Source organism: Eptatretus burgeri, chromosome 1 (assembly GCF_056783735.1).
Source record: "Eptatretus burgeri isolate ZD-2024b chromosome 1, Ebu_testis_v1, whole genome shotgun sequence".
NCBI classification, from domain to species: Eukaryota; Metazoa; Chordata; class Myxini; order Myxiniformes; family Myxinidae; genus Eptatretus; species Eptatretus burgeri.
In genome coordinates, this window is record NC_140961.1 from 2,854,794 (window position 1) to 2,868,000 (window position 13,207).

At 44.2% G+C, this 13,207-nt stretch overlaps 1 protein-coding gene across 11 annotated transcripts in view; it reads left to right on the forward strand.

Moving 5' to 3' along the window:
* Positions 1-13,207, forward strand: part of PLA2G4F (phospholipase A2 group IVF) — a 236,579-nt gene that overhangs the window by 221,110 nt on the left and 2,262 nt on the right. For 4 of the 11 annotated variants that reach the window (XM_085870902.1, XM_085870959.1, XM_085870894.1 and 1 more), the window contains 3 exons: positions 2,711-2,880; positions 10,554-10,740; positions 11,845-13,207. The exon at positions 11,845-13,207 is cut by the window's right edge and continues 485 nt beyond it. In XM_085870902.1, the coding sequence (XP_085727028.1) occupies positions 2,711-2,880; positions 10,554-10,740; positions 11,845-12,065 (578 nt within the window). In that variant the 3' untranslated portion in view covers positions 12,066-13,207. Of the gene's footprint in view, positions 1-2,710; positions 2,881-5,227; positions 5,352-10,553; positions 10,741-10,861 lie in introns of those variants that run through there. The other 7 variants (XM_085870883.1, XM_085870930.1, XR_015055403.1 and 4 more) reach the window with 7 other exon arrangements.

Here is a 13,207-nt window from a genome sequence, read left to right on the forward strand (position 1 = left end):
CATCATTATTTGAGAAAGGATCCAGAGAAGAATTGGGAAATGATCGACCTGTTAGTTTGACTTCAATTTTGGGGAAGGTGTTGGAGACATTAATTAAGAACCAGATGAGGAACCATTCAAACAAATACAAACTAATTAAAGGTAGTCAACATGGGTTTACCAAAGGTTGTTCCTGTTTAACAAATCATCCAGAGTTCTATGAAGCAGTGTCTGATTGGGTGGATGAGGGAAAGGCAGTGGACATAGTATATCTAGACTTTAAGAAGGCATTTGATAAGATACCACATCGGAGGTTGTGAGCCAAAGTGAGGGCTTGGGAGTGGCTGGTCAGGTAGCTAATTGGATTGCAAACTGGCTTCGTGTAAGGAAGCAAAGAGTGGCTGTGAGTGAGAGGATGTAAGTCGTGGGGTACCTCAGGGATCAGTACTCGGACCATTACTATTCATTATTTACATCAACGATTTGGATAGTGGGGTAAAGAGTAGGCTTTCCAAATTTGCAAATGACAAAGCTTGGAGGTAAGGTGGATAGCAGAGGGGATGGTGATCACATTCAGGAAAGTATTGATACTTGCATAGATTGGGCAAAATATTGGCAGATGGAATTTAACCTGAGCAAGTGTAAGGTGTTGGTGATGGGAAAGAACAATTTAAATAGAGACAAGTCTGGAGACGGCGATGGTTCACGACCAATGTACACGGTTCGCCTTTTTTATTTTTTGACCTTCGAGGGGACACCACGGGCAAACTGGCGGGAATCGGGAAAAACGTAAATGATGAAAGTTGTAGTACTCAAAGAGCTCTACTTGCATACCAACTTTCATTCGAAACAGTTGAAAACCCTGGGAGCTCGATGCCCAATTTATTGATTTTTTGACATTTTCTAAGTTCGTGACCTTGTGACCTTGACCTTGGGACGAAAATGAAAAATCGAGCTCCATGGGTCTATGCAGGTGCCATTGGGCTAACCAAATACCGAAAACCCCTGCCAGATTCGACAAACCCCCTCGAAGAAGATGTAACTTGAAACCAGCTACCCCCTAAAAACACGTGTTTTGGGCGTGACTCCACCCATAATGGGCGCAGCACGCACATTCTCCGGAAAACACAACTAGATCATGATACAAACCTCGCACCCTAATTTTATCAAGATCGGATCAAAACCCACGGAGCTACGCTCGGGACAGACAGACAGACAGACAGACAGACAGACAGCCAAACACCCATAACGAATATAGTGGTCACTTACTGACTCGTGAACCAATTACATGATGCAAGGGGTAATTTTGGACGTGTCACACAGGAGAAGGATCTGAGGGTGGTAATAGATAGACGAGCTAAGCCGGCAGCACAGTGCCAGGCAGCGATAGGTAAAGCATCGAGGGTTTTATGTTGTATTCGGAGGGGGATCATTTATAAATCAAAAGAGGTGGTGTTAACATTGTACAGGAATTTGGTGAGGGCCACAACTAGAACATTGTGTGCAGTTCTAGTCACCACAATTCTGGAAGGACATTGATTCCATACAGAGGGTTCAGCCCAACGTTACTCGATTGATTCCGGGCTGAGCAAGACTCAGCTATGAGGAGCGGCTGAAGGAGACATGGTTTTATTCACGAGAAAGGAGGCGGTTATGAGGAGATATGATCGAGATGTTTAAGACAATGAAAGGTAGAGTTAAAATAAGTGCAGATGAATTAGTAGACAGTGATATGAACAGGGGCCATAGCTTGAGAGTAAAGAAGAGAAGAGTTAAGATGGTAGTTAGGCAGGGGACTTTCACTCAGTGAGTCGTTAATGCATGGAATGATCTCCCTGGAAAGGTAGTGGCAGCAGAAACAGGAGATAAGTTTAAATTGGAATTAGATAGGTACCTGGAAGTTATAGAGATAGAGGGGTATCTGGATGTTGGCAGGACTTTTAGGTAGTTTGAGCATCGATGGGTGATTGTGTGCACGGAGTACTGCTGGTTGGGGTCTTGTCAAGTGGTGTTGTGTGGTTGATGTTGTGTGTTTTTAACAAAGCCCATGCCCACTCCCCTGAGGGGAAGAAGAAGCAAAACAACAAACACAAAAACTACAAAAACTGAAAACAAATAAATAAGTAATCCACCACAAAAACACTTAAAAAAAAAAAAAAGTATTTTCTTCTTTGGATCATGTGTTGATGAATTAGTATGGTGTTGATGTCACGCAGGCATGATGGGCTAAATGGCCTCCACCTGTGTCTGCTTTCCTTGTACATAATCATTATGTCATCAAATTTGTGTCTGTACACGAGTCCTCTGTACGACCGATAAGAACATAATCTATATTGCTGACTGATGAATGTGAACAATTACCAAGCTATTTTCACCATTTTAATCAGTTCTTGTGCACCACCTGTGCACCATTCATGCTCCGAGGGTTGAATTGCTCTCATTTTGCTCTCCCCACACATTCTCTTCAAGAATTAGCCAAATGAGCCTCTTCATTTGGCGAATTCAACCTGCATTCTCAAGTGTGTAGCCTTTCCACAACTTCTTTGCACACCTGTACATTTCCTGTCGATAAAATGAGATACGCTGTCGATGAATGAAGTATAATAAATGTGGCTATGATAATGGTACAATGGGCCAAACGACCTCTTCCTTTTATCCAAGTATTGCTCCGAGTCGTCCTTTTTAGCGCAGCACTGATCCTTCCGCTCTGACGATGTATGTTCCTCCTCAGTGGATCATATTGACTCTCAGCCAAACAAGCTGACCCCAATGGTTCCTCGCATGCTGATGGTGGACAGTGGTTTGGACATGGCCTCTGCTTATCCTCTGATTTTCCTTCGACCCGAGCGTCAAGTGGACCTCATAATCTCCTTCGACTACAGTTGGCAAGCACCCTTTACGGTATGAAGTTTACCTTGGTCAATAAATAACAACAATGAAAACAGGGATACATGGATAGGACAGCATGGTTAGCTATCATTTGGGAGACTTCATCACATATAAGCTATGAAACAAGCCTAAAACTTCTGGTTTTATGACCTTGGGTGGGGGGGAGTTGTGGAAATGCGTCGTCGTAATGTTGATGACCTAGACCTATTATCATGTGTTTCCTGCTGTGATGCATATGCTGAACATCAAGATGCCGGGGTAAGAGAACAAAGAGGGTGAAACAGCAAATAACTGGAAGGGTACTCGGTAGAGTGCAAACCTCCACCAGGTTGATTGATTAACGTTTTGTATCCCACTGATAGGCCAGATCTAGATCCGGACCTGAACCAAAATCAAATTGGCTTGTTCTTGTCACCTACCCAACTCATTAACCAAGTTTTGCCATATTCTGTCCACGTTTTCAAATATCATGCTATACTGTCGGACTCCGCTATTCACGGATCCCGCATATGCGTGGTTGATAAAATTCAACTTGCTTCTCAATTCGCGGCCTTGTGCCTCACACATTTTTATTTTCGATTTCTTGCCGGTTTTTTTGTGGGCGTGTTCACAGTTTTTCACTGGCGTATTCATGTTGTTTTTTTCATTTTTGTGTTTTTTTCTTTTTCTTGCAGGCGTATCTGCAGTTTTTCATGGGATTTTTTATTTTCCCTTGTGAATCATGAACCGCCGAGAACCTATCCCCCCTTTTCCCATTGAAACAATACCTCGACATTCGTGGATTCAACATTCGCTGCATTTTCCAGGAACATATCCCCTATGAATAGCGAGGTTTGACACTGTCGTTTTTAGCCCTACTTTGGACTTTAGACCGGTGAGCTTATGCGATCGAACAGTTTGTAGGTGAGTGAGTGAGTGAGTCACCCAGTGAGTCCGTAAATACTTCAGTCATTATTGCTTGAACCAAACACACGATTTTGATGAAACTTGGCCACAAGCTTCATATCTGATGCCTTACAAAGGTGTGTTGACGGCATCAAAAGCTGCACTCATTGAGAGGGTCTCCAGGGTTTTTTCTGACCCCCTCCCCAAAATAGGTATTTCCTCTCTTCTCCGAAACTACACACACAATTTCGATGAAACTTGTCCACAACCTTCATCACCCGTAACGTACCAAAGTTTCATCGAACTTGTGTTTGCAGTTACAGAGAAGAAAGAAAATACATACTGTATTTTGGGGGCAACCCCCATGCAGAATCCCTGAGACCCCAATTTTTTAATGTCATGAACAAACTTTGATACATCATGGGTGATGAAGGTTGTGGTCAAGTTTCATCGAAATTGTGTGTGTAGTTTCGGAGAAGAAAGGAAATACATATTTTGAGTGGCAACCCCCTTTCACCATTTTAGAGCCCAATTTTCTCATGTCATGAACAAACTTTGGTACATATACAGTGATGAACGTTGTGGTAAAGTTTCATGGAAATCGTATGTGTAGTTTTAGAGAAGTTGGAAGTATTTGTGGACGGACGGACGGATGACGTACCATTCCATAAGCTCCGCGAAACTACGCTCCAGGTGAGCTAAAAATGGATGTATGGCTAAGCACCCGAGTTCTCGTATGGAAGATAAATGTCGTGTCTGGCATGCAGTTGTCTCGGTGTAATCCGGAAAATAATCGGCAATGGGTGAACCAAAAAGGGAGGTTATTTCCCCAGATCTGCTTTTGACGTCAACAAGACGATCCTTCCAAAAGAAAGACAAACTTTTAATCTCTCGATCACATCTCAGTCAATAGGTTTTCTCCCCAAGGATTGTGGCTGTCGACATCCAATTCCAGCTACGGCCATACACCGGTATGTACACAGCAGATTACAATATGTACCCCATTTTATTTTTTGAAGCATGGGGATAAAATACCTGTCAGTCCATCATGTTGTCTCCTCCCAAACAGTTAGGCAAAATAAGGCAAGCTGCGAGAGTAGTATCATCTTTGGCCCTGCTCCCGAGGAGGGGGGGGGGGGTCAAAAACCAAAAAATGCAATGACGGGCACATTTAAACATTGTTTAAATGAAACTTTGTATGTGCAATCACTATTGGGCGACGCATGATATATGTAACGATTTTTGAGATTTGACCCCTGGTTCATGCCCCAGAGATTGGGGACTTAGGGTTCCAGGGGTCAAAACTGACGATGTTTTTTTTTAAACTCACATTGTCATTCCTGGTGGAACTTTTTACCGTCTTTCAACTTTGCTTTTGGTGAGAATCGTGGTGATTTGCGATGGCACGCCATGCTGTGTGGCAACGCCCCCTTTCCACACATATTTAGTCATTTTCACATTGTTCTCATGTCAGGATGAACGTGGGAAATGAAATAGATCCGACAATGGGCAGGAGGAAGTGTATAGGTGAAGCATATTCCAATCTGCCCCCAGCTTCGGACCCCAACCTTTTGTGTTTCGGAGGTACCTGGAGGAAGGTGAGCGTCATGAAATAAAAGATAGTTGATAAAATTTGATTTCTTCACTGGAGCTGATTGCGTTGAATGCTCACAAGATAATTCGTTGCAAACAGGCCTGAAAGGATCCTCCGGAATTGGTATGCATGGTGTTGCAGAAAATCCAATGCTACATCAGACCTGTTGATAAACAAATGCCCTCGGACCTATAATTTAAGGATGTCATGAATATTCGCCAGACCCTTTCGGCAAAAGTTCCGCGCACCTCTCAGAAGATGCGAGTGGGTAAACTGCAGTAGTGTTCGGTTAACTAGTACAAAATGTAAACTAATATATGTGGATGGGATTCTTGTTATTGCTTTGTAAGCAGCACGTGGCTGCAGATAGCATCATTTGCTGGGGGGTGCAGCTGTTGCATTGATGTGGTGCCCCCTGTAGGTTAGAGGAGAAATTTGGAATTTGTTCAGGGTGCCGGTGACAGCCCACCTGCTCTTTGTGAAGAACACCGTGGGATCTTCAACATCCACCAACTAATCCTTCTCGGGGGGGGGGGGGGGACGCCCGGTTTTACGTCCATCCAAATTGACGAGAGATGGGCAGGCACATTGATGAATCGCTCGGCCTGCAAAACACCAGGGTGACAGTCGTGGTCAAGTTTCATCGGAATTGTGCTGGGTTGAGATTCAAACCCAGGCTAGACAGTTCAGAGATGAGCGGGCATACATCTAGGCTGAGATTGGAATCCAGGCTCGACAGTTCAGAGGTGAGCGGGCATACGTCTGGATTCTCGGCTGTCTTGCTTACCCTGTGGACAAGATGCTCATGCAATCCACCAAACGCCCTCTTTGCTGTGTCCCACATTTTGTATTGAGAATTCTCCAGACATGGAAGGCTGGAGATAGTTTTTGAGTTGGGACTCAGCTCGAGGCATTATGGTAGTTTGAATGGTTCAGTGGTCTCTTGGAAGGACCGGTTCAGAGTTTTCCTGCTGTTTCGATCCATATCCACCATCTCCCCACCCCTCAGCAGCAGCAGCAGCAGCCATGCGTAAGCTACATGCCTCGGCCAGATCCAGTCGTGCGTGTTCGCAGCTGAACAAGATTGTCGCTCATCCATTTTTATGGCATCGGGATGCGCGATGAATCCAAGCGCACGAGCTTTTCACCTTCACTTATCCAGACTTTGATCGCAATGTTTTAGCGCTGCGTAAATTCAACAATAATCCTCGGTGGATTTTCAGATGGAAATAATTGCACCAAGAATCGAGCTGTGTCTCCAAAGCAGAGCTCGATTCTTGTTGAACTCTTCCAACTTTGTGTAAATTATTTGATGCTTTTTTCCCCCCCAAGTGCTCCCTCAGCATGGCTTATTGAATTGGCGATTATGCTCTTCGTTATTGTGCCGTCGTAGCATGCCATTTGTGCACCGAGTGCTAAATATCCTTTGGGTGGAACGCGTCTTTATACTGGGAATGTGTGTCCGTTTCCACTTGTTATCCGCTAACCCACGCTCACTCGCATTCATGAGATTTCATCTTCAGGTCGACACTAATCGCATTTCTAAACGTAATGCAGTGTTTCATCCCAAAACGCCATATTGAACCCATGCTATCTTGTTTTCCTTCCATACTGTGTGAGGAAGATGATGCTGCCTGTAGTAGACTCTGGCCAATTTAAATTCTAGCAGGATAACCTCGAAGTATGCACACTGTAGCCTGGATTTCAATCCTGATATTGCTACAAATTGTCGTCCTGGTGTTTTGCACGCAGGCTGAGCCATTGACGTATATACCGTCCCTCGGATAGATGTTAAACCCGGCCTCCTGTCTACCAGAATTAGTTAGATGTTGAAGATCCCACGGCGTCCTGAGTAGACGAGTAATTGCCGGCATCCTGGTCAAATTCCAGCTCTAGCCTACACGGAGCATTGCGTTAGCGGTACAACTGTGCCACCAACAAATTACGGTATCCGCAGTCATGTGCTGCATAAGAAAGAAGAAGAAGCTAATTTCATTATCCACTGATTCTTTCACAGCAATTTGAATTGGGCTGTTCACATCTACGTCATTCATACCGATTGGAATTGCACGTCCCACTTCCACCATTGAGGCATACCATTTATGTACTCGGATGGACTGATCGACTGTATAATTTAGCGGTACGGAAATTAAAACCCCTGTCCATTGGTTTACGTTACTTGACTGAACACTGGGTTCTGATCAGACCTCTCATGAATGAGCTCCTCTTACTTCCTGTCTTTTAAGCTAAACTAGCGATACTCGTGCACATGCACGGGATAGCAGTACAACCTAGCTGGTAGCAGATGACAGACCGTACACGGGGAATGACAAAAATACGCATTGTGCAAAATGCAAGTGGTACGGTGGAACGCCAAGACTTCCCAAACATTGTCGGCATGTCTGCTAAGCACCACAGCAATTTCATAGGGATCGTGTGACGGTGAGCCGAGTTTTTAGTGTGCAAGCTTGGTATTATAATGGAGATTTATTTTGTAGCATCACACAATTTCAGCACATCCCATTGTTGTGGACTGCAGCTGTATGGAATCTGCTGAATGAAGTAAGGCAAAACATGGCTGATAGACATGAAGCTCTGAGTAGTTTTCTGCCATTTACAGAATTAATACCTCCACCCCATCGTCCATCACCCACAACCCCCCCCCCCCATCATCCATCAGCCACAACCACCCCATCACCCACAAAAATGCCCCCCCCCAGCACTACTCACAACCCCCCTGCCCTCCCCCATCACCCACAACCTCCTCCTCCCTGCATCATCCCCCCACCCCCACCCCACTCATCAAACTCACTCATCCATCTATCCAACTCACTCATCCACCCAACCTCCTCCATCAAACTCACTCATTCTGCAAACCTCTTCCATTAAACTCACTCATCCAACCAACCTCACTCATCAAATTCACTCATCCAACCAACCTCATCCATCAAACTCACTCATCAATGATAGACCTCGTCCTCTACAGCGCACTTCACTACAACAGTCTCAGCATTCTAAAATGTTAGTGGGGTTTGCAGTATGCACTACCAGGATTGGGGGAGGGAGGGAGGGAGGGGGGTGAGGGGATAAATAGTTCTCACCAATTCCTATTTTCGCTAATTTATATGATCTCTTGAACATTTCGATGTTTTTTTTTTTCTACAACAACAAGGCTCACGGGAGAGCGGGGCAACAATTGGGCACAACCAGCAAGTGAGTGAATCAATGAATGAATAGGAAAGGAAGGAGAAAGAGAGGGAGGGAGGGAGAGGGAGAGAGAGAGAGGAAACACTGAAACCAGAAAGGAAGTGGGTTGGGTTATGAAGGGTTAATTGGGTTAATAAAGACAAAGGGTCAAAATGGGGGATGATATAAGGTGGGGTGCATTGTCTGCTTGAAGCTCTGGAGGGATAAGTGGGAAAGAACGGCCTTTGGAAAGTGGTTTTGGGTTCCATAGATGGGAGACGTGAAGGGCAGAGGAGTTGAGGTGTGCAATCAGCCTGGATTTTAGAGGTTTAACCAGGAGCGGGACACTGGAAGAACTCGAACATCTTGGAGTGGATAGGAAGGGTTGGAGAACTGAGAGAGCAGAATCTGAGAACAGACTGTAAAAAAGAGACAGAGACCACTGACCTGCCTGCAATGTAAAGGCAACAGGCCCTGTGCTTTGGCCCCATACTGGGAGATTCAAACAACGTTGAGAGCTTCAGGTTCCACAGAATCCAGGAGAGACATGTGTGATGCTGGGGTGCCAGCCCAAGGGGAGAGCAGCACTCCATTGAGCTATAATTAAAGGCCTTGTAGTGTGAATAACTCTGAGCATTCGCTGTATTTTAATCAATTTTTGAGTTACCTTTGTGCAATGAACTAACTGTTTAATTCCTGTACAACCAAAACATGTTGATTTGACATTCGGTAATGGGATACTCGGTCGATGAGGAAATAGTTTTATTTGTTTTATCATGATTTGACAACTTGGGAACCATTGTGTGTGGAAACCTCATTCGAAGTGAACGAATGTACTTAATAACTGTCACATATCTATACTTGTTGCGCTTAATGAATAGTTGATGATAGTGAGCCAGAAAAATAATTCTGAGCATCTGCAGGATAGTTGGCCTGTCTCCTGCCCTGTTTTGGAAGAAGGAAGCGAGTGAAATGTGTCTAAATTTACTTTCCTGACGTATTCCAATGAAGTGTCTTGATTTTGCAAATGATAAGAATTACTTTTCTTGCTTCCTTTTATAACAAATCACAGCAGTTCTCATGCTTCATTGAATGATATGGTCCTGTTGTGGACATCCAGGACAATTGGAGCTGACTCAATATCTCATGCGCTATCAGCAGGGACGACTTGTGCCGTGTCCGGAAGGAGACCGTTTATTCTGCATTGTAGACGCTTTAACAACTTCTTGAGCCTTTTTATGCGTGGTGTTGGCTTAATGGCCAGAGTGGTGGGCTTGGGATCTGAGTGTCCTGAGTTCAAATCCTGCTTGGCTTTTGAATTAATATCAGGTGGGCTTGACTCAACCTGTCATCCTAAAGAGGTCGGCAAAATGAGTACCACCTTCCTGATATCCTGTGTCGGAGTGGTAACCTGTCCAGGATTGTGCCCAACAGACCAGGAGACTTCTTAAGCAGCACCAATGCTCTGTTCAGAGTATGGTCCCAATGGATGGATGAGCCTCTTTAACATTTGGTAATAACCTATTCTTTCACCTTTTCTATGGTTCAAGCATATATGGTTGACCATGTTGCTTCAATAGGAGTCTTCCTGGTCTGAAACTACGATGGTAACTTCTTGAGCCTCCAGCAGTGGATCAGATCAGTCATTTTATTCTCAGTTGATCTTTGTGAAAGACTTGAACAGTTTGCTTCGGAGTTTCCTGGCAATGGCATAAAGAGATGCCACAAGGTGAGGGCAAATGCTTGGAAGCAAGCTCTGACAAATGCTTTAACAAAAGTTCGGCAGGTGATGTCGTGATAATGGGCAGCACCTTTTAAAGCCTGAAGAACTTACCGAGGTAGAACATAAATGGGGAAAGCTCAATGTTTGATTAAGAAGGTAGTTGGAGACAAAGCAAATGGTAGACCATCGGTTGCTCTGGGGGCATAGACCAAAAATATGATCGTCATGAGAAGCAGAAGAAGCATGTGCCATGTGTAGCTTTTGAGGAGCCTGAACATCCACGGATTCTTTTTGCAGGGTCTTTTGCACGCAAAAAAGTTCTGTGCTGATCGAGGTTTGGCCTTTCCTGCTTTGGAAATTGAGGAAATGAGCTTAGATTCTGTTCAAGAGTGCTACATGTTCGCCGATTCCGAGGACCCTCTGGCACCCATCATTCTTCACTTCCCACTCATCAATCAGACATTTCAGCAGTACAAGACTGTTGGTGAGTTGGATGGACCCACGGATCGCTCGCAAACATTTTTTGTCATCATGCACAGAAATGCAACTTTTGTTTTCTGCATTTCCATTGTTTCACTGTTTAAATAACCCACGCTTGGTTTTAGCCTGCAAATCATGCCAAGCATGAGGGAGCACGCCATGAAGTGAACTGCAATGCAACTCGGCTGGGCCTGTTTGGTACTCCCAACTGATCGATCACCTTTCATTTACATTCTGAGATTCCACGTTCAACTCTTCAATAGTGCATTCATTTATCCATCAATACCCTTGTAATTCACGTTACAATACACTGATGTTTCCTTGTGTTTATCATGCAAAAGGTGATGCAGACACAGATGCTCTTCCCTTAGCCAGACATGTTGTTGACACTGAAGGGAATTGTAATGCCGTCACATGTTTTTAATGCAATGATCACATGTTCATCACCCAGATTATATGGATATGTTATACAGTACTTACACTTCCATAAAGACTTCCTTTTTGAAGAGATTGTGGGTTTACAGAGTATGTCGGTCCAGTATTGTGCCCTCATCATGGTTTAAATGTACAAAGAAATAAGATGAGCCACTTGTGCTTTGATTAAAAAAGGTAAATTAAGTGCCACCTCATTGATTGTTTTGCTGGTAAGCAGATTGCTCGTGTTCTATGATATTAAGACCATCATCACCTTGTGTAAGATTCTCATGGAGAGTCGATCACCATGGAAACGAGTAAGGGATGTCTTTTATCCCGGTGTCAAACACAATGGTGTACAGGTCTGGGTTCAATTACCGACCCGATCATACACAATCGGATCGGTGCTTCACAGGAAGGTTGACCCCTCGGGTGGATGTAAAACTGCATCTCCCGGATGCTAGAATTATTGATGAACGTTAAATATATCGGTAACATTCGCAAAGAATAGGCGAGTTATTGCCGGCACCCGAAACAAATTACCAATTCTGGCTCAAATCAAATGCAATTGATCATCAGGCCGGGCCAGCCAGTTTGTGAAGGACTTGTGCCAATCTTAACTGCAGCGAATACCACAAGAAGGTGGGATGAATTGGGGTCGATAAAGTAGTAGAAGTAGATGTATTTTCTGCAGGAGAACTGCGACAGACAGAAGAAGAGCGAGCTTTCGGAGATTTTGATGTGTACTACAGCGAGTCTCCTTACAGAACAATCAACTTCACTTACACCGATGAGCAGTTCGAACGGCTGTGGAACCTTGCATGCTACAATGTGGAGAACAATGCTGACACCATCCGTGAAGCTTTGCGCAGGGCCCTGAATCGGCGGAAATGCAGAGCATGTGGAGAGATCTGAGGTAAACACCATCCTGGGTATTCGACGTCGAGTGCTTTATAAATACCTGGATATTATATTCAGGAGAGGGGGGAATGTAATATCAATGACATAAAATGTGGCATTTGGATATCATCCATAATACGACAACTTGCCAGCTCAACTTGGGGAGCAATCCACTCCATGCTGATGACGGGCAGAAATGTGTCCGTGGGTTGAGATTCCTGTTCCAAAGGGAGAGGGGTTTGGAGCTGATATTGTCACAAGGGATTCTAAAGCCTCAAAGCTCACTAATATGGGGTAGTGTTTAGCAGTAAGTGATTCTGTGCCTTTGATCGACTGCAACTAAGTTGACAGTTGCATTTGAACTTTTTTTTTTCAGCTCGTAAGTTTCACGTTATCATTTTGTATGATCTACTACGAGTGGTTGTTTGGGGAGGTGGACAATCAAGCCAAAATTAAAGGTTATTTTCAGAACATAAAATGACAGGGTTGGTCAGAAAATATTTTGACAAGAACATGTTTGATCCGTCACTTTTAAGCAAGGTGAATACAAATCCCTGAGTTTGCCTTGTTTTTGACAAGTGTGAATTTCCTTTTCCCAGACTCAAGCCCACAAAGTCGTTTATTTCGGGGTTCTGCTGTTTGTTTCTTTTCTCCATCGGAAACGTTTCCATCTAAATAATACTTGTTATGTTGTGCAAAGTGTAGTTGCATTCATGGATCTGCAGACTGCACTTTATGGCCATCAGGGGTGAAAATTAACGGCCGCCCGGTCGCCAATGGCGCCGAACTTTTGTGCTGGACTGGTACACAATACTGCCTTACCTGCCCGGCTGGCGAATCACTGGTGATTCCTGTTATTTTGTACAATTTGTACTTGCTTCTCTACTAGTTTTCTCAACTAGAACTACTCAACTAGAACTTTTCTCATGCCCAGGTTGGTTAAATGAGTGAATTTGGGTGAATGAGTGAGTTTCATGGGTGAGGTTAGGTGAATGAGTGAGTTTGATGAGGCTTTTGGGTTAATGAGTGAGTTAGATGAGCAAGGTTAGATGAATGAGTGAGTTTGATGGGTGAGGTTGGGTGAATGAGTGAGTTTGATGGGTGAGGTTGGGTTAATGAGTGAGTTTTATGGGTTAGGTTGGGTGAATGAGTGAGTT